At 35.6% G+C, this 21,126-nt stretch overlaps 2 protein-coding genes across 5 annotated transcripts; one reads left to right on the top strand and one right to left on the bottom strand.

Annotated features, from left to right (window-relative positions):
• Window positions 1-235: 235 nt before the first annotated feature.
• LOC135687025 (methyltransferase-like protein 25B) lies at window positions 236-11,008 on the bottom strand. Of its 4 annotated transcripts, XM_065203454.2 has the most exons (13): window positions 10,878-11,008; window positions 9,231-9,361; window positions 8,413-8,534; window positions 7,149-7,332; window positions 6,568-6,612; window positions 5,997-6,112; window positions 5,564-5,600; window positions 4,405-4,464; window positions 3,217-3,901; window positions 2,526-2,661; window positions 2,354-2,415; window positions 1,202-1,330; window positions 236-595 (listed from the first exon to the last, which is right to left on the bottom strand). In XM_065203454.2, exons 2-13 carry the CDS (start codon window positions 9,345-9,347, stop codon window positions 516-518), a joined length of 1,773 nt encoding a protein of 590 aa, XP_065059526.2. In that variant the 5' UTR covers window positions 9,348-9,361; window positions 10,878-11,008; the 3' UTR covers window positions 236-515. The 4 variants fall into 4 exon arrangements, with proteins under 4 accessions (XP_065059526.2, XP_065059525.2, XP_065059527.2 ...); XM_065203453.2 differs by lacking the exon at window positions 10,878-11,008 and having other exon boundaries at window positions 4,405-4,461; window positions 9,231-9,389; XM_065203455.2 differs by lacking the exon at window positions 10,878-11,008 and having other exon boundaries at window positions 9,231-9,388.
• Window positions 9,420-19,655, top strand: LOC135687026 (U3 small nucleolar RNA-associated protein 15 homolog). Its single transcript, XM_065203456.2, has 13 exons — window positions 9,420-9,580; window positions 10,907-10,999; window positions 12,269-12,400; window positions 12,675-12,727; window positions 13,095-13,218; window positions 13,588-13,642; window positions 15,132-15,257; window positions 15,726-15,861; window positions 16,231-16,315; window positions 16,804-16,965; window positions 17,820-18,046; window positions 18,873-18,931; window positions 19,430-19,655. Exons 1-13 carry the CDS (start codon window positions 9,488-9,490, stop codon window positions 19,609-19,611), a joined length of 1,527 nt encoding a protein of 508 aa, XP_065059528.2. The 5' UTR covers window positions 9,420-9,487; the 3' UTR covers window positions 19,612-19,655.
• The last annotated feature ends 1,471 nt before the right edge of the window (window positions 19,656-21,126 follow it).

Raw genomic sequence — 21,126 nt, 5'->3', positions numbered from 1 at the left:
CCATGCTTCATATACAGCCTTCTTTTCTTAAAGTGTGGTCTTGGAAAATTTCCATAAAATAGGCCCTGCATTTCTCAAAGGCTTTGACTCATAATTCATTGTTAACACAACTTTTATAAGGGCACACTAGACTTGTATTCTTTATTTGAAATGAGATAAAGTCGATTAGAATAAAGAGCAACAAAGGACCAAGACAGGAACCTTGAAGTCCCCCAATTAAAAAAATAAGCAGATGATTATTTAGCTGTTTTCAAGCCATTTTTGATAGGCAAAAATCGACAAATTTGACAGATTTTGCATGAACGATAACATATAAACTTTTTTCTAGTATAATAATATGTTTATCTATATCGTTGAAAATTTCCAAATTACATTTACTTGACGTCATCAGTTAACCACTCTACCGTGGGCAATAGAGCAACCATGCTGTAACCACATCATCGCAACTAGAATGCTGCATTCAGTACTTTGCCGATATACAAAAACATCTTAACATCAGAATTTGCACCGACAAATTAGTCCTTGAAAGAAACCAGCGCAAAATTCCTTGGAGATATCTTGGCATCAAAAACAGTGTAGAGATTTGCCCTGAAGCCTACGAGAAACAAAAGAAGAATCCGTGAGAAGCTGCCAAGGTTTGGTGGGTAGAGCTGGAAGCTTTTCACAAAATAATCGTTTGAACCATTATCAAAATAAATATTGCTAATCAAAACAAACCTTTGAACCTTACGATGTTGTGGGAAACAAAATTACATTTCCCATTATGTTAACGTTTTAGCTATCCTTAAGGGACTATCCGAGGAGCTACCCAAAAGACCATTGTTGTAAGGAAACAACATGTTCTATAAAGAACGGGCTAGTTTGTTTAAAGAGAGGCTGCTTCATAAGTGTGAACTCTACATAGTACGCGATAAAGAGGTTTCCTATACATAAGAAGTTTCCACGAAATGATTAAACGACACGCTTCAATTAGACGCAGGTTTACTGTCCACTTTTTCTTGCTGCAATCAGTCTCTAGCAGTATAACGAACTCAAAAAATCTCGTATAGCCATGCGATTACAAAACTCACAAAAAAGTACAGAATAGATTTAAACGTACATTACAAGGGTCATATAAAAGCATCCTGAAGTCGACAAATAGAAATCAGCCCCTTGCCAGAAATAAAACATAAAAAGATGACCAAATGATAAAAGAATTCACCATTTTCTTGCATATACAGAAGCCTGTCAGTCAACACCATGCTTTCTATCACGGGACCAATTAACAGCCGGAGACAATAAAACATTGTCACTTCTTTCCATCTGGATAAGAAACTGTTTATGTCCAGCTCTGAAATATTATCAAGCATGGTTTGACTTATGTAATGCAAAAGAGTTATAAAAAGTTGTGTGTTGCACTCTGGAAGGCATCAGAGTCGGGGGCACTGAAAGCAGGTGTCCTCCAAACAGATGAACCTACTTCCAGCTTAGTCTTAACGAGGTGCCTTTTTACTGCCTTCATGGTCCCCAGTTTTGGAGTAAATAGAAGGAGCATCATGGGAAGGAGATTAAATAGTGGTTTGCAATTATCCTGTCACTGTCTAAAAGACTTAAAAGGAAATAATTAACGGAATATGAAAGTGGGCATATTTATGTACGTAATCATCTGATCAATGGTATCTCGACATCACCTTCAATACACAAAACTTAGCATGTGTATGGTAATTGTTTCTTTTGTGGATAACCAAATAGAGTCTTATACCGTAAATTATCTTTTTAGACCGCCTCTCAATTGAGCCCCCTCTCGTATTAGCCCTCTATTTTCTGAAGATCTATTTTCTAAAAATTTAATTAGCCCCCCTATCAATTTAGCCCCCCCCCCCCTAAAAAATCACTGAAGCTGAAATAAATAAACTTGACAAAAAACAGATTTTCATTTTATTCATTGGTCGTTCAATACTTTGCATCAAATCAAAATTCACACCAGGTCTCTTCCAGTCACAACAGACCAGGTCTCAACCTTTTACCAAAATTACAGGCCATTGGTACTCCGAGGGATGAAGTCGACCTTTTCGAATACTCGATTTCAGAAGGCGACATGGCCCAAGAAGATATTTTAGAATTAATAATTGATGACGAGGTTTTTTTTGGCAAATAACAAAAAACTACTTTTACCACTAAACATAGTTTTTCATTACAAAATATTTATTAAGCCCCATCTCACAATTTAGCCACCTCTCTTATAAGCTCCCCTTTAAAGTGCTGAAAAACAATAAGCTCCCCGGGGGGGGGGGGGGGCTAAACAGAGAATTTACGGTAGATTTGAAAAAATACAGAATATAGTTACAAGCACAGGTTAATTATTTATTCATACCTTCAAATATCTCTTGGGATGGCTTGCTAATGTTGATTCTTTGCAGTGCAGCGTGTGCATACCTGGAAACAAGAAACCGATCAGGGTTATGATCCAGTTTATCATAAGATTTCGTTAGCATGATCTGTTATCGAGTCATCGTTCTAAAGCTCCACATCAAACTAGCACTTACTCTTGAAAGGACAAACGCGAAGCTCCTTTTATCTTCTGACATCTTATTTGAGGATTCTTCATGTCTGGCCTAAGTTTTCTGATGACCACTTCCAACGCAGCTCGGTAACACTGGATTTTCAGCTTTTCTTTTTCATCTGCAATTACAAAATGGTATGATCTGGGCCTCGTGCTGAATGGTTTTATTTGAAAATAGGACAGAAAAATGGAAAAATACAATTCTACACGACGAGCAATGAACGAATTTACCAGCTTAAAATTGTGAAAAAATTCAGGATTTTTAAAGGAGTCCCTTTCAGACTCATTGGTAAATAAGTGCAGTGGGATTTCATTTTTTTACTTTTCCAGAGGAGAGGGCGTTTTGCCAGACAGACTTATACTATTAAGTTCATGTTGATGAAACTCGTGTTTTTCGTCATGTTTCTTGTATATCAAAGCTGAACGTTCCACTGATGATTGAAGCCAGGTGCGTTGGGGGGAGGGAGGCTGCAATTTTAAAAATGTGATAAGATTAAAGTAATGAACCAGACTGACTGACTGACTGACTGACTGACTTATTAAATGAATGAAATGATAAGTGTTCCATCCATGTCGTTGGGTAAAACAGCTCTATCCACGTCGTTGGGTGAAATTTCACAACGAAAGAATAGAAAACACACACAAATTGAATCATTTAATAAGTCTCCAGATACCTAGCAGCCTTTGGCAATAATTGTCTAGGTTGTGACAGGCAAGCTCGAGACCATCCCAGTCAACAGAAAGTTTTGATTGTCTTCGTAAATAATGGCTCATTGGGAAACCAGTGTGTTTTAGAGCAATTTGATCAGTCTTGTCCTTTATCACATTATTACGACCTTCGTGATTAGTACAACAACAACCATTAAGTCCAGTGTCTTCAGAAATAGCAGACTTTTTGCTTGCATCATCTGCGTTGTTGTGTTTACCATCAGGGGAATTGGTTTCAAAGTGTAAATCCTCGCTACATGAAGCACTGTTGCATGAACAATTAGTCTGCACGTGTTTTGCAGGCAGTCGATTGCCTTCCTCGGAAATACTCAGATTGTTGAAGTTCATTTCCACCTCATTGCATGTCAGTTTCATATAGCAACAGCTTATAAGAACGATAGCCTTTGCTCCTTCGCAGTTCACAAACGTGCGTATCATCGTAGGTGACAAATCTCCACACGTGTGTAGTCCAACTAGGACGTAATTTTCTTTATTTTCTTCACTGTCCGTTGATGTTTGCTTATTGTCATCAAAAGTCCTGTTTTCTGAAGGCATAGATTCGTTCTCGTCTTGAAAACGTTCAGCTGGTGAATTTCTTCTGGCTGACAATATTATATTTACAAATTCATCAGCTGAGATATCCAGAGGTACCTATAACACGTGAGAATAGGCCATGAATTCGAATAAAACAACCAGGAGCAAGATGTATTAAAGCAAGATGTCATGCATTGTTTGTATCTCGTATGTTGTCATATATGCCTGGCTTAAACACAACCATATCAATTTTCCAAAGCAGAAAAGTATCATGGTAAAAGTCAGAAGAGACGCTCGCTGAACTGATTTGTTATTTCTATGATTTGAAGGTGTAATACAGGAACTTATTGACAGGTCTTTATATAACTACGAACAAAAAAGAGGAATCCATTACCTATCAAACGAAAATATTAAAAAGCAATATCAACTCTTCAGCATAAAAGAGCCTTAGTCCCTCCTAACTTGCTGGCCTGCGGTATGCCTCTAGCGCATCTGACAATGAAATTTCATACAAATACTTTCTAACAAATACTACTGATGGGCATGCATAGTCAACACAAATCTAAGTATCAGACCTGTCTTAAAAGATAGGTTTTTGTAATTATGAATATGCAACATACCATCTTTGTCACGTGAATTGGAGGTGCCTCGTCACAGTCCTGGGGCTTCCCAGTATTCTGCTACCAACATAAGGCAAAAATTAAGACAAGTTAGCAGAAACTGTGAGATTGGTCGACTGGTGTTGCAAAGCATAAAAATATACATTAATGGAGAGACAAGGTCTTACAGCGTACAATACGAGTAATCATTCGAATATTTAGGATATAAGACACCAAAGCAGTATCCCCCCTCTCCCAGCGATTTTGAAAGCATGCCCTACCTCAATTCTAACAAAGAACTGAACGGGGTACAAAGAACTGACAGGGAGGCTAATCGTTGCGTTGTATCAACTATGATTGTATAGTTCATCTAAGTTCAGTGGTGACCATAGATAGATTTTGTCGCCAAAGTTTCCGTTGTCTTCCTCTACTTCTCTCCCCTTCTACTATACCTCCTAGATATATTTGCGATAACCCGGAGCTAGATCTCTTGAAATGTCCAAAAAGTTTGAATACTCTGTTCTTGACGATTGCTCTTTCAAACAAAGCTGGATGATTCTCCAAAAAATACGCTATTTGAATGAGGCGGGTAAACTTGAAACTAGGATGGCCGGGGTGCAATTGAGACATCGCTTTAGGGAAAAGGGGGCAACTCCGGTTTTGCGATAGGCGTGAGTTGAAAACAGATCGAAACTAGACTGAAAATATATGAGTGTTTAAAGTACTTTTGGCAAGCATTGGGCGAAAAATACGGATTTTAAAGAGCTCTAACTTGAAGGTTTACAGTACAATCAGGAGGAGGGGGGGTCTTTCATTGTTTAGCAATGTACGTTTGTCAATGCAAACAAAGATATAAAATATAATCGATTATTTTCAATCCAGTTATCAAATTTTGGCAAAATAGTGCCCAATTATATGCCTAAAAGCTACATGTAGATGTATAGAATCGGACGGTAAATTTGACGCTTTATTCGTAAAACAAAGACTCATAAATACACCCGTTGCTTGTCCGTGCGGATCTTATTCTTTGAGTACACATGAAGACGACGATTAACTAAAACGTATTTGAATATTAAGATAAGACGTTTCGTGTATTACTCTTCATAGGTAATAGGGAAGTAGCAAAAAGGTCGTTAAAAAGAAGAGAAGGAACGATATATAAACGTTCATAGATGCTTACCCGAAGCTTGGATCTTTGTATGTCTCGAAGGGTTTCCCTGACAAACAAAAATTTATGACGATAGAAGCAAGAAAGAATAGCATAAATGCCATGGTTGCAAAATAAGAATTGCGTCGTGTTTGGAAGGCATTTTACAGGCTTTTTAAACCGAATCATCATCATAATATATCTATCTTTACGGTTGTCATCAGTTCGATGTATGTGATATACAATTGCTTCCACGTATAAACTGAAGCCTACCTTTGATCAAACAGCAGTTTTAGCAAAGGGACCTTGTTGAAAAAATTTCAGATTGTAAACTATGAAATATATGTATTTTTTAAAGTAGAATTATGCACACCAGGGAACAAAATGGATGGCGGAAACATTTAGTAAAGCAGAGAACAATTATTTGCAACATTAAGACATCTGGGAGTGACAATTTAACTCGTACTTGTCAAATTTCTCTGCCGTCATTTTGTGATGCCCCTCAGATTCAATTGTTACAACTTGCAGGTGATGCACAAATGCCAGATATCTAGAGAGATGGCCTAGACCACCGCCAACATCCTGTAACAGAAAAAATGTGTGACATCATTATCAGGTAGGTAAGCCAAGAAAGCGGAGAGGGGCTTCGAGAAAGAGGCTATTAAAAACCTAATAAATCAGACGTTTATCTAGCCTAGCATAGAAGTAAGTAAAAATAATGTCAGTTCATTCGTACTGTGGCAAAGGGGCAAATATCATGAATACGTCACTCCTTCTCTGAAACTGGTAAAAGAAATCAGGAAAGTTGGTAGAGAATATAACAAAAATTATCTGACAACAACACTCTTCATTCTGTCAATCTTTGATACTAAAAATTAACAGAGAGTTGGGCTCCTTGCCCCCCTTCCACCCATCACTAGAATTTGATCATTTGGACGTCAGCATTATTGCAAGGATAAGGAAACCTAAAACGGATGGCAGATTTGCTATGTGCAATAAAGGAAGCAAAAAAATTAAAGCTATAAGTTATTGCTTACTGCAATTTGATTGCATCCAATATGATCAGCAACTGTTTTGATTAACTAGAAGTGGAAAAGAAAAGTGAAAAATAAATTACATTTAAATAAAAATATATTGATTTGGGTGCCATTTAACTACAATGAAAAGGATATGCATCATATTTTAATCATTCATAAATGTATTGAGAGTCAAAAAATACAAAACACAAACATTCAAAGGCACAAATATACACTGAAAGTAAAATATTTTACAACAACCACAAGCTCCATGCTATCTGAGCGTTTATGATTGACTGACAACAACTGCAAGGCATATCTTATTGGCAAGTTGATGCCATTCTTACAAGTGCCAAATTGGCTTCATATGCTTCTATAGCATAGCATCAGTTGGGTTTCAGTGCCAAGGATCATATACTGCAAATAGCCATGCGTTTAACATGATTAAAATTCAAAACCAAACATTGAGCTATATAATTTTTTCTTCACACTTCACAAAAGATTACACCATACTACATTACACTGTAGATGTGCTTCAAACAGCTAAAAAATAACACAGAAGACATTAGTTTGAAAGTGTATAAGAAAACTTCTTACATTACCTGTGATAAATGCTTTACTTCATATTGTTTTTTTATTTTCACATGTCTTCTGAAGCTGTGTGGCAGCTTTGTGTCGTTTGCAGAATCTTTTGTCTGAGTGCATTCATTGAACATTTGTTTTCTTGGCAGTGCCAGGTAATGACACGAGGCAATGAATGAAAGCAAAGAAAGAGGAAGTACACAGCTAGATAAACAAAAGTTGAGACATTAATAAAAAGAAGCATGAGAGAAAATGTAACAAGGGGGTAATTGACACTAAATATGAGGAAAGAAGATGTCAATGAAGATGCCAACAATGAGAATAACAACAATGACAATAACAACAATGATGAAATGAGAGAGATGAAAATGACAATGACAAGAATAACAATGACAATGACAACAATGATAATGACAATATGATGACAATGACAACAATTACAATAGCAACAATGAAAATTACAATTCAATTACAATGACAACAATGAAAATGACAACTATGACAATGGCAACAATGAAAATGAAAATTCAATGACAATGACAATTCGATGACAATGACAACAATGAAAATGACAATTCAATGACAATGACAGCAATGACAATGGCAACAATGAAAATGACAATTCAATGAAAATGACAATTCAATGACAATGGCAACAATGAAAATGAAAATTCAATGACAATGACAATTCAATGACAATGACAACAATGAAAATGACAATTCAATGACAATGACAGCAATGACAATGGCAACAATGAAAATGACAATTCAATGAAAATGACAATTCAATGACAATGACAACAATGAAAATGACAATTCAATGACAATGACAACAATGACAATAGCAACAATAAAAATGACAATTCAATGACAATGACAGCAATGACAATGACAACAATGAAAATGACAATTCAATGACAATGACAATTCGATGACAATGACAACAATGAAAATGACAATTCAATGACAATGACAGCAATGACAATGGCAACAATGAAAATGACAATTCAATGAAAATGACAATTCAATGACAATGGCAACAATGAAAATGACAATTCAATGAAAATGACAATTCAATGACAATGACAACAATGAAAATGACAATTCAATGACAATGACAACAATGACAATAGCAACAAAAATGACTTTATAAAAAATGACAATGATAACAAAGACAATGAGAACAATGAAATTGAGAACAAAAACTATGACAACAATGACAACAATCACAATAACTCAAATATACCAACAGTCTGGCTTGTTAGTAGGCACAAAATGAATTACCTAAAATTTTTGCCTTTCACATCAGGTGAGATTAGGTCATGAAATTCGTCGATAGAAATTTTTTCCAAGCATATTCGCCATGATAATGGGATCCTTTCCCACAAACCTTCAGCAAAAAACTCCTAAAGGAAAAGAAAATAAAAATTACTACATCATTTGGATAAAACTTTGTTTCCTTTCACTAAACAGAAAACATAATTTTCAAAAAGTGCACATTTGTATGCTCAAAGTTTTTGGTGTGAACACTTGAGATCTCTTTGAAAAAGGCCATACACTGCAGGCAAGACCATAACTAGACATAGACAACTTTCTTCAGTACCTGATCAAGTCTAATTGATACATCAGGGCAAAAAGATTGAAAAGACTTGCTGATACAAATTAGAGTCTCTCCTTCAAATTATTATTAAAAAAAATCTAGAATTTCTTATAAAAAATTCTCAGAAAAACTAGTGTGCATTTATCATTCTTTATCTCTGCTTGGAAAAATATGGTTCCTCAGTAGATCAAGCTTAATTGGTTACACTACCCTAAACAATGTTTCAGCCATGTTGATGACATAGTTTAAATTCAAAAACTGCGTTGTGTTATAAGTCATACTAACATTATCTTAATTTTCTAATATTGTCTTACATTTTTCCAATAATTTAAAACTTTAGATGTTTTGTAAATGACATTTTATATTAAAATGTTAATAAATTGCATGTAAAAAGTGAATTGGAATATATTAAAACCAAACTGCTGAAACATAAACAAAATGTTGACGGAGCAGCGGCTAATGTATTTATATTTCATGACAGATTCCTTGCAGGTATACGTACAGCAAGAAATGAATTCACTAGCCACTTGTAATTTTCAATAAACTTTTGTTGTTTCTGCAAATATTCTTCAGCAGATAATGGCAAAGTACTAGAGTTCCACTCCATCTGTTGCTCCATCTCATGATTTTTGCCTTCGGACATTTTAAAACAACCGCGTATCAATAAAAAAACCTCGTTGTGGTGAGCGTTCTACCACATGATAAATAAAATGGCAACAACTTTTTAGGATCTTTCTGATATTAGCTCTGCTTAAAATCATGGCAAACAACTTCAAAAGCCTACCAATCAAGCGTTTTCCTAAATTATCTACAAAACAAAACCCCGAAGATAAATTTTGGCATAAATTTCAGGTAAGGTCTGCAATTACATCTCTTGGAAGCAAAGTCGGTTTTTTTAATTTTGATAGGCCTAGGTTTAAATGTTAAAAATGTTCCCTTCTGAATACGCACGGTTTGATCTAAAATTTTCATGTAAAAAGTTATTTGCATATTATATCAAGAGCTACTTCCACTCAAAGATAACTAAATATGCAAAGCTTAGGGCACTAGTGGGGCCCAATATTGCCCCTGTCCATTACATTACGATCTGAACTGTATCTTAAATAGCGTGCACGTTTATTTATTAGAAAAGCCCTTAAAAAAACAGTAGGCTAAGATTTGCCCTAAAAATGTGAACAACCTAAGAAACAAGACAGGCTGAAATTCAACAATAAAAGCCTTTTCAAAATAGTCTTTCCTTGTTTAGAATTGAGTGAATTTTGCACAACTACAATAATAAACTTAACAAAATTGACATCCCGGACAGAAGGTGTACGGTGTTTCGCAGTGTATAAGACACACCTTTTTTGAATTATTATTGGCTTTGTTTAAGGGTGTGTCTTATACATGGTAACATTGACTGACCTATCATTTCCTTTTGAAGGAAAAGTGTCATTTATAGACAAAATATTATCACATTTGGAGCACCTGTTCCCTTAATTTGAATAATTTGAATGCACTTTTACTGAAAATGGTAATCTTTTTTACTCCCAAATGGAAAGGTTGTGCCCTGCATTTCTTTAATTAGAGGGCACATCCATGTAATCATAAATTATTTTGTGAATGAAACAGATGCCAAACAAAAATTTTTATGGATTTAAAGACCTGTTGATGTTAATGATAATTTAATAGTATATACATAACAAAAAAGTGTAACATAACTTTATATTTGAAGCATTGTGGTTTGAACAAATTTTCCTCCACAGAATTATTGTCTATAGTATTCTTGAGTTCATTCCTTCACTATTAATACATGCTTTAAAAGAATTGAGAAAAGATGGTGGGTCTTAAACATGGCAAGAAAGGATAAAAACTATTTTTTCAGAATTCAAACACGGAATTAAGGGTGCATCTTATGCAGGAACTTTCTTATGCACGGCAAAATATAGTAATTACTCTATCAAGCACATGTTATGTCTACACATACTATGCACAGGGAATTGGATCTCAAAAATAAGAAAAAAATAAGAAAAAGTTGGACTCGCATTATGTGAAATGACAAGAAATGTATGTAACAACTTTATAGCTTTATTTTCTTTTCTTTATGACTCTATCTCTCTACCTGTAATCTTATTATTGAATAAGAATGAATTAGAATTTGTAAACTTACAAAATAGCAATCTCTTTTTCTTTTCTTAGTTTCCTGTTATTGTGAAAGAATATTCTGCAATTAACCAGATTGATTTCTGTGAGGCCCCTCCAAAGGATTTTCTCGTTACTTGCTCTGGAAAGGTTTGTATTACTGTATTTGTAGAAATACTTTAGACAGTATTGTTTCTTTACCAAGGAAAGTAGTGATGTGAGATGTTTTCCATTTGTGATCAGACTATCCCAGCAAAATTTCTCTTTAAACCTTGCAGAGGCAAGGATGGAGAAATATTGAGTTGGAATTAACAATCGGCGATTAAGTATTTCATCAACATATTATTTTGTCATTTTCTGTTTCATTGCAGTTACTCACTCTCGAGTTATTGATTAACACTGATCTTTTGTCTTTCTAGATATATATTTATTTTTATTTTTTCTTATTTAACAATTTGAATAATTTAACAAAAAGGATACAAGTTTTTTAGGCTCTGTTGCCATTAATCCGTTTTCGTATGAGAACAGATTTGAGTGAATCTGTTTTCGAATTTGAGTTTCATTAATAAGCTCAAAAATGGTGTCATTTGATACCAAACCAAAGTTATTCAAAAACACTGTTCATCCAAAAACAGAATCATTTGAATACGCATCGTTTTATTGGGAACAGCGAAGACAGAGACATTAAAAAACGGAGTCATTCAATCTCATTTTCAAAAAAAGCTCGAGCTAAGGATATGATAACGGACAAATATGGAGTAATGGAAACCGGGCCTAATGGAAACGAAGTAAAGAGTTAAAATGCTTCAGGGAATGCCATCAATATAACCCACACAAAAGAAATTAAAAGAAACAAAAGAAAAAAAAAATAGTAATTTAAAACATGGAACTGCGCGTGCGATAGAAAGCACGCCATGGAAGTTCTAGGCATGTGTGGAGGCGTGCGCATGCGATTGCACACCTAATATTACCAGGACTGGGCTTGCTTGTAATAACTTTGAAATATGTTGAGGGATGAGATTTTTTTATATTGCAAATGATTGGTAGCAAGATTGTATTTTTGATTTATGATTGCACAGGAATAATAAAAAGAATCTAAAATAAGATTGATTGGCAAATAAGACTGACATTATATGCAACTTCATAGTTTTATGCTGTAAAATTTCTTCATAGAATTTTAAGAATTGTGTTTGAAAAATTGAGAAAAAAGAAAATTGCCCGGACTTGGTCTTATAATTGCAAACAAATTAAAAATACTATGCCAGACAAATTTAGAAGAGTAGGTTTTTTTCATGTCATCTGCGCTTTTTAGCTTCTTATTTGTTTGCTCCTGTTTCATTCTATTTAAATGTAGATTCATTTTGTCCTCAAATTACTTCATGGAAAGTGATTTCTGATTTCAAATTTTTTAATTTCCAGATACAAATTTTCAGCTCAACGACTAGTCAGCTGAAGAGGACAATAACTCGATTCAAAAGCAGTGCTTGCTGTGGAAAATTTCGAAAGGATGGAAAACTGATAGTTTCCGGTTTTGAAGATGGTGGCGTAAAGGTGAGATATGTGTGTTCAGAGCTATTCGTTGTTTCAATGCATTTAGTCTTGTACTGGTCAGTCAAACCCAATTTGATTCAATTAGAGCAGTCTCAATCTTAAACAATGCCATTCTCTCAAAACTGCTTTGCAGAATTTATTCTCTAATATAACAAACTCTTTTGATGTGTTGATAAATTAAAAGCTTGTGAAACATAGCTATTGGAAAGATATGTAAACAATATTAACAAACCAGTCTGCATGTTTTGCTTAAATATCTCTTTCCATCTCCTAGGTATTTGACTCAAGCAGCCGCACTGTTTTGAGGCAATTCAGGCCTCATTCAAAGTAAGTGATTTATTATTGCAATTGCTTGGCACTTTGCTTAAATTGAGACAGAATTGTGTCCTCTTCCCTGTAGGCAAATCTTTATCAAAGTAAAGGTTTTTATTTGGGATCTAGAACATAGGTTAGCAGACTTTTAGCAGGAAGCGCATTAAAGACAATTTATGATTTGCATGCGACAGTGTGACTGAACAAAATGTGATCCAACTCCAAGCCAAAGTAAAGGGCTGATCCCAAAGAAACTTTTCTAACTTATATAGTATACTCTTGCCATATTTTGTAATCAGTACTAGCTTTGTACGATCTTGAGCTAGGCTTATGCAGTAAAAATTTCCCTAATGATTATATTTCATTAAATATTTGCATTTAGGGCCACACATGTTGCTGGGTTTCTCCCAAATACGAGTCAAGTCTATTCAGCATCTGATGATTGTACAGTGAAGTGCTTGGACATTCCAACTCAAAAGGAGGTTCTATGCTTACGAGGCCACAATGTAATTACAACACACTATAGTATTATATATATGTTCCTCATTTCTCTTAGCCTGGTCACAGGATTTCTATTACTTGGCTCAAATGTTTTTGAAAATGATATAATCATGTTAGATAATGTATATATTCTTCACTGAAATTCTTATAATACACTAATGACCCAGAGGTGGAAATCTGTCTTTTTCTTGGGGAGCTAAAGTTGACAATTTTCAATCTGGGGGCTCTTCTTCACCATACCCACTCGATTTCTGCTCCTGTATTGATTAATAGCTATTTGTAACTTAACAGCAGTGATTTTGTTCTGGCTTAACTCACCTTGAATTGGGTAAGGTTTTTATAATGCAGCTTTTTTAATTTTCCATTCATTAAAGGACTATATCAGAAGTGGAGAAAGTTGTCTATCAAACAACAATGTTTTAATCACAGGTCAGTACATATCTTTAAATTGCTTCTACATTTTCAATTCTCATGTTTCAGTAGATAGTGATAGATTTGCTCCGAGTGTATGATTGAATTCATGAATCTAATCTGCCTAATTTCAATCTACCAAAAGGCGAAACTAGCTATTATTCTAGTGAATCAGTTTCTGCAAAGGGTAAGTCCCCCAAACATGTAATAACCTTGCAGAAAGGGTACAGTTTAGTAAAGGGCACTTCCAAATGTCATGCTTGTTTTCTTTAAATGCTTTTTAGTTTGTTCCACATGTAAGAGGAAAGGGGGAACCCTCGTCAATTCAGGTGTTTGCGTATAATATCCCATCATGCAATTTGGTCTCCCGTTTGTAACCAAGCCTTCTTGTAACCAAGCTGCGGTCTCCCGTTTGTTCTATAACCAGCGCGCATAGGATTGATATCAAAGAAGAGGCTTTGATATTAAAGTACCCTAAGTACCCCCGTATATAAGAAGCTAGTAAATTAGAAAGCTACTGGCTGATATTGTGGAGCCCCATCTAACGTGAACCAATTTGGCCTAAAATTGGATTATTTTTTGCAGATCAATTAAAGTTACAAATTATTCATTTCAAGAAGTAAGAAAGATTGTAAACTTGTCTCTATGCAATTTGCAATAGAGATTTTTTTAAATTTTGTGTTAATGGGTATCAAGGAGGCTAATTATTTTTAGTAGATTCTAAGCGACTTTTATTTTGTGTTCAACTCCTCTTTCAAAAGAATCTTTTCAGACTGCTAGGCAAAAGAAAGATGATGATGCTTACTTTATCTTTGTTTTTCTCTTCCACTCAATGTGGCATCATATCATGTGGATTTAGGGCGTTTTTGCAATGGCAGAATTCTAGGCCCTTTCCATCTCAACAGCTGCGTGGTGAGATCGGAACTTCCTTTTCCAATCCTTCTTTACATTTAACTTTTACCTACATGAGAAGCATTTTAGAACATATGGATTCCTTATTGCAGCGACCTGAGTCCCACGTTGGTAGGACGAAATTTTTCCCATAAAACACCATGTAAACAACTGAAAGTTATGACAAATTTTCTAAGTGAAGTTGGCATTTGTTGCTGTGCGCAATCGCTCCTTTAACACGCTGGCACATTAGATGGAACCACGAGATTAGCTTATTCCCCAATTTCCACCTCCATATTTTACTTAATCTCACCTCTCAGCTTATGATCTGGCAAATGAGGTGATCTCACCCATCTAATCAAGCTCTTACGAAACTTAAGCGAGTGTCGTCACTCACGGATGTCAATTTAGTCAGAGTAAGGACTTAATCAGAAGTTGCTATGCCTCGTTGCTCACCCCCAGGATCTCGTTTCCTGTCACTCAACTCTCCTTTGACTCCTTTGTAAGACCGCGACTTCTTCGAGACACTTCATGTCTTATATAGCGTGCTTTGTGTAGTTGCATTGTACACAAGTCTATTCATATTAAATCAAATGTTCACAATATGGTATTTCAGGTGCTTACGACCACACTGTTAAATTATGGGATTTGCGAGCAGGAGAAAGCACATTCAGCGTGAACCATGGCGATCCTGTCGAATCAGTTCTTCTTTATCCAAACTGTGGCATGTGTATATCTTCAGGTAATATTTTTATTGTCTTTTAAGTAAATTTAGAACATACAAAGCAAAACAAAACTGTTCTGCAATATACCAAAGTTTCCCGTGTTTAAGTCATAGAGTAACCATTTAGATTGTTTCTTTTACCTTTTCTTTGAAAAGTCAGTGTGGAACTTTTTGCTTTCCCACTATTGTTATCTTCTATGTTAAGACAAAAAGCCCAAACTTCATTAATCATACCATTAGAATTTTATTCATATTGGATAAAAATTCCCTTTGCTTTTACCTTTTCTATTAAATCATTTCCCACTATATTCGATCGTGGCTGCTACTACTTACCTTTTATCGTCACATCCCTCGCCCATCCTATGGACGGCCTATCCAGCGTCTTTTCCTGTTGTTAAATTTGAAGACCAGAAGAGAGGACAAGAGGCTGTACAATAGAGGCATGAAACTCACCATGTATTTATATTCTCTTACTCTCTTCACCAGGTGGAAATTTCGTCAAAGTGTGGGACATCTTGGCTGGCGGCAAAATGCTGTTTAGTTTTTCAAATCACCAGAAAACAGTCACGTGCTTGTGTTTTGACGGCTCGCATACGAGATTGTTATCTGGCTCCATAGACAGGTATTAAGTTATGGGGAGCACTTTTCACTGCCATTGACGCACCCTCTTGTTGTTTTTCTTGACGTATTTTGAACTGGAGAAAAGCTACCCATCAGTTTAGGAGTGATTAGGCTTCAGTTTATGGATGAGGGCTTCAGCTTCTTTCCAGCGATACACCTAAGGGAAAAATGAAATTCATGTTTTTTGAATAATTATCTCCCGTTGTTTTTGTTAATTAAGCCCCTTTTCGTACAAAAAGTCTTCAAAGAAAACGCACTTCTACCCCTCTCCACTAAACAATGGTGGACTTGGGTTAAGACCATGAGTCTCCCTCACACCACGGTCAACCTACCCTTCCACCATTGATGCTAAGTCACACTTTTCTTTTAGGCACGTTAAAGTTTATAACACAGACGATTATTCTGTTGTGGCAAGCCTGGAGTATCCCTCTGCTGTTACCTCTATCGGCCTCTCGGTATGTTCTTGAACTTCGCATAATTCGCATAATACCATAAAAATACTCGTCAATTTCATTAATACCATTTAACGAAAAAAATTTGAAACATTTATACAGTAGATCATTTACTTTTAGTACTCTAAAGACCTTTTCACTGATAAGTTGCCCATCTACCACTTTATATAAGCTAGGCCTAAACTGGCCAACACTCATTTTATGGGTGGTGAATACTTATTACGGTAGTGACTACTCATTTTCTCGTTTTTTCTTATTTTTCTTATATGATTTCTTTCTTATACAACACTTTTTCTTTGTTTACGTTCTATACCTTAATACGTCTTGATGATTTCATATTATTTCATAATAAAGTTTACCAAGCTGTCTTATTTCATTTTTATTCCTGGCAACCCCTTTCCGCGTTTCCACACTAAACTTTGTTGGCTATACATTAATGGCTGTGAAAGCTATGGCCTCGCTCTAATGCTTCATGTTTCCTTCACCTGCAGACCAGTGGAAGTCATTTGGTCGCTGGCATGGCTGATGGCTCAATCTCGATCAAAGAGCGAAAGAAACCAAAGCAACTCGACATTCCCTCTAAGGAACAAACTGCAATTAAGCGTTGCTCTCGCAGGTATTTTGAGAGAGGACAAAATGACAGGCCACAAGAAGTAAGAACATCGTTTGAAAACAGTTTTTCGTGGTACAAAAAGTAGAAATGGTTTTCAAAAAAGTAGATAGGAAGAGTTAATTTTCACCTTGGGACTCCATTGGTAACATTTTCAATAGGCAAGCGGCACTGATTAAGCAACATTGTCAGTCATGTGCTCGTGTTTCTGATTGGCCTATTTCGATCCACAACCGGATACATAAATACCCTAGCGTGGAGTTTCAATCTATGTTCTGACGTTTTACACTCTGAAGAGTGTCAGACGAAAAGCTTAAATATGTTTTAAACAGCGTTTGCCAATTTTTTGAAGTCGATGATGCTTTTTCTGCCTTGCAATGATTCAGATGTCACGTGACTGCTCACCTGTTTAACCCAACCTCCATACACCTTTTAGATGTTGTCCCTTCTTCGTCTAAATTGATTGCTTCTTAGCGTACTAAAGTTTCTTATAAGGTTTACTTGCTTACCTACATCTTTATTAACTTTCAAACACTGACTTCTGAGTTTTTGTTTGATCAGGTTTATTTATTTTAGAACCCGTCGTGCTAATTTTAAAGCTACATTTAGTATTTTTCATAGAAATTGAATTTTATGGTTTTTAAAGAAATTGATTTGAATCTTAATATGATATTCGCAATAAGCTGGTATTTATGATTGATTCAGTGAAAATCTAAAAGTTCAAAAGAAGGAAAATTTGCTCAAATTATGCCCAAAATCCCAACCTTCATCGGTTAGCCCCATCGATTTTATATCATATCATTTATATCAAAGAGATACCCAAAATCAATGATAATTATGAATAACCCATGATCATAAAGCGAATAAATCTTACATTTGGTCATTGTTTCTCTTTAGGGAGATTTTGTTGTTGAAGAAAAAAGATACAGAAAAGAAAATAGAGTCGATAAGCTTTTACGAAGATTTGAATATCGAGCTGTGCTTGACACGGTCCTCGACAGCAAAGGAAACCAAGAACAAGTTGTGAGTCTTTTGATTGAACTGGCACGACGAGATGGCCTCAAAATTGCACTTTCAAATAGAGACGCGGATGAGATTGTCCCAATCATGAAATTTATCATAAGGTTAGTTGTCTCACGTTGTTATGAATATACGATAGAATGTTTGACTGATGACGTCATTGAAACCTTTTTAGAAATTAGACCTTACAATTTGAAAGAACATTATGAAGATGATCTTGTGAAAATGAATCCGAACTTAGCCACAACAGCACAGACTCTCTACTTGTCAAATCAGTGTAATTTTGTGTTATTTCTCAAATTTATGAACCAGCCAAAACAATTGTGATCCTTGATTAAACTGCAGCTTTTAAGTTGTGACTTTTTGGTTTTTTTTCTAATCCTCCGAAACCATCCAGGGAATCATAAGCTCTTACTCCGATGACAACAATTTATTTAAGGGGAATTGCTATTAAATAATTCAATAATTCAAATTTTTTCATATATTACAACCTAAAATTCAATTTAAGTTGCATTATATGTGACCCAGCATAGAATAACATTGATAAAACCCAATTCTATCAAGAGGCCATTTATTTTGAAAACAATCAATTTTTGAATTTCCACCCTTACTTCTTAGCTCAAGACGATAAGTGATCCTATCGAAACGTTTTGTTCTTAATTCGTCATTACTGAAATGTCGACTCCTAATTTTTAATGTCCTTTTTGTTAAAAAACAACCATTTACCTCGATACTGGGATGTCTATCTCTAAATATCAAAGTTTGTGTTAAATTTAGATGAGGTAGAAATATCAAGAAATGACTTGCTCTGTCTTCTCTTATGATGATCATCGCATTCACCTCACTATCAAGTGTCTTACTCCACTGCGCTTTTCGTCTGGTGTTTTAATATCCTTTTTTATTTATTTTGCAACTTTTCGTTTTTTGCAGAAATATTTGTAAACCACAATATTCAAAGATATTAATCAACATCGCAGGACTAATATTAGGTTTGTATGATCCTATCGTTTGCTCCAAACTCTCCGTTTGATATTTTCAACCTAACAATATTCTCTCTCTTGAGACACGAATCCTCCTTTAAATGGTAGCTAGAGACAATTTTAAGTATGCAAACTGGTTGAAATGCTTTTGAATGTTTAATGATGGTGAACCATACACAAAAATTTCCCCATTTTACAGTACAGAAAATTTTTAATACTGTTAAATATTTGGATTTATACCCTCTTCTCCCTAAAAAAGTAGAATACTTAATGTACATACTTTGGTTTTTCAGTTTTGCTGATTTGCGCCTAACGTTTAAGGCAAACCACCTGTCAGTCAACGATTGACCAATCAATAAGCATGATACCAGTCAAACGCTCTTGGATTGGCTAATTTTTGTTTGACACGTGGCTGAAGTCACTTTGGTATCTGTCTATTGTCTTTAACTCTAAATTTACTGCAAGGAAGTTCATTGTAACGGCTTGAATCTTTCTGCTTTTCTTCAGACATTTACACGCCAGTTATGGGACAATCAGAGCAAGCAGACCAGCTTTTCGAAGAACTCAGGGAAAAACTTGCCATGGAACTCGAGTACCAAAAAGAGGCTTTCGCCATCTTGGGGGCTCTTGAGACGATTATCGCAGCGTCAAAGATTAATGTAAATGCCGGGGAAACACAAGAAGCGTGAATTATAACAGTGTTGATAAATCTTGTCGAAAATCTTGTTTGAAACTGTCTATTTTCTTGACTCTTAGCTTGTTGTACGCGTCGATATACTGCTGTACGCGGCTCACTTATTTACCGTTGCATCTAGTTTCCGATGGTCTGCTTCTCACGCATGCGCAATCATTGATTTTGATACTGTGAAGGGTTATTTATACAGGATTACAATATTAGATACTGTTTTATATTACATCACTTAGCAGCCTTTATCTGCTTCTAGTTTATCGGTAGGATGTGTATACATACTTCAGAATGATGCCAAGTATAGCAGCCTTCTCTTCCAGCAAACTTTGCCGCAGTGGCGATTTTAGCGACTGCGGGGCCCAGTGCCAAAAACATCTGCGGGGTCCTTGTTCTTTATAATTTATATCTTTTTTGTCAGGTGTGGGGCCCCTTTTGGCTTTTATAAGCGCGGGGCCTGGGGCCATGGCCCCCCTAGATCCCCCTTAACACGGCCACCCCCTTTGTACTGAAATGTTTTTGTGCTGAAATGTTTGTCATGGAAGACATTTTCTTGCAAAGGCCATTCGAGAATAAACATTTTGCGTAAGAACATGCGAAGGCTATTTTGAACCTTTCTGTCTCGTTATAGAGAGCATACTCGATTCGCTAATAAAGTAGAGGCCTATCAAGGTCAGAAAAAGAATTTGCAATAAGTTCTTTGGCAAACTGGTGCAAGTTTTTGGACAGAAAGGATTCAGTCTAAATAGCAGTCTAAATAAAAAGTTATCAAGGGGTGAGTTTGCAAACGAGACTGTCAGTCAAACGAGGTTGTCTTGTAGTGACTTTTTCACCCTCGAATTGCGTGCCCGCTATAGGAAATTTTTATCTTATTTTCCGTAATGGGTTTGAAAGGGAGGAGCTCAGTTTCAAACGATAATACCAGTCTGCGGGTGCTAAGAATTACACAGTTCTTTAGTCTTTTGTTGGCGGCGTTCGATTGCTTGTCATATGCGTAAATATTGGTCCTGTTCGGGTTTGTTTTTGTGTCACAAGTGACAAATGAAGTAAACTTCTTTGCAATATTATGGTCATCTTCTCTGCGTGCATGGACATTTCAAAACATGTAATGGAGCGAAGATCGTTTTTATATTGGGAACAAAAGTGGATCTAAAATTGATTCTTGTGGGAAGCGTATTTTCGAAGGTATACCAAACCCCAATAAATAGCTTTCTAGATCCATGATCAGTATTTACCAAACCCCAATAAGCAGATTCCTAGATTCCTTACGAAAAGAGAAGCAATTCCAGTTAGGTGTAGGAGTCTCTTGAATTTAGAGAGGAAAGTAAATGCATTTCTAAGATGTAGTCTAAAGTCTAAGGAGACTGCTCCTGCAAAAAGCTTAGTTTAAGCATAGCGACTTGGTTGGAACCATTATCTTTATGAATGCAGCCCGTATATCACTTCTAGATTTTGCAAAATATATTTTCTTACAATGACTTTGTCAAATTGGCAGGTCCAAGATATTTATATTATTTTT

This window comes from Rhopilema esculentum, chromosome 20 (assembly GCF_057945365.1).
Source record: "Rhopilema esculentum isolate cy_ngs chromosome 20, ASM5794536v1, whole genome shotgun sequence".
Classification (NCBI taxonomy): Eukaryota; Metazoa; Cnidaria; class Scyphozoa; order Rhizostomeae; family Rhizostomatidae; genus Rhopilema; species Rhopilema esculentum.
Note: the sequence above shows the minus strand (reverse complement) of the source record. Positions and strands in the feature narration are given on the sequence as shown.

Excerpts from the sequence above, each read along its gene's own strand:
- LOC135687025 (XM_065203455.2), bottom strand. The coding sequence starts at position 9,371 with ATGTCCGAAGGCAAAAATCATGAGATGGAGCAACAGATGGAGTGGAAC. Across the intron at positions 6,113-6,567 it reads TTGGATGCAATCAAATTGCA|GATGTTGGCGGTGGTCTAGG; the intron begins GTAAGCAATAAC and ends TTTCTGTTACAG. Across the intron at positions 3,902-4,404 it reads CAATTCACGTGACAAAGATG|GTACCTCTGGATATCTCAGC; the intron begins GTATGTTGCATA and ends CACGTGTTATAG.
- LOC135687026 (XM_065203456.2), top strand. The coding sequence starts at position 9,488 with ATGGCAAACAACTTCAAAAGCCTACCAATCAAGCGTTTTCCTAAATTA. Across the intron at positions 15,258-15,725 it reads TGGCATGTGTATATCTTCAG|GTGGAAATTTCGTCAAAGTG; the intron begins GTAATATTTTTA and ends TCTCTTCACCAG. Across the intron at positions 18,047-18,872 it reads ATCATGAAATTTATCATAAG|AAATATTTGTAAACCACAAT; the intron begins GTTAGTTGTCTC and ends CGTTTTTTGCAG.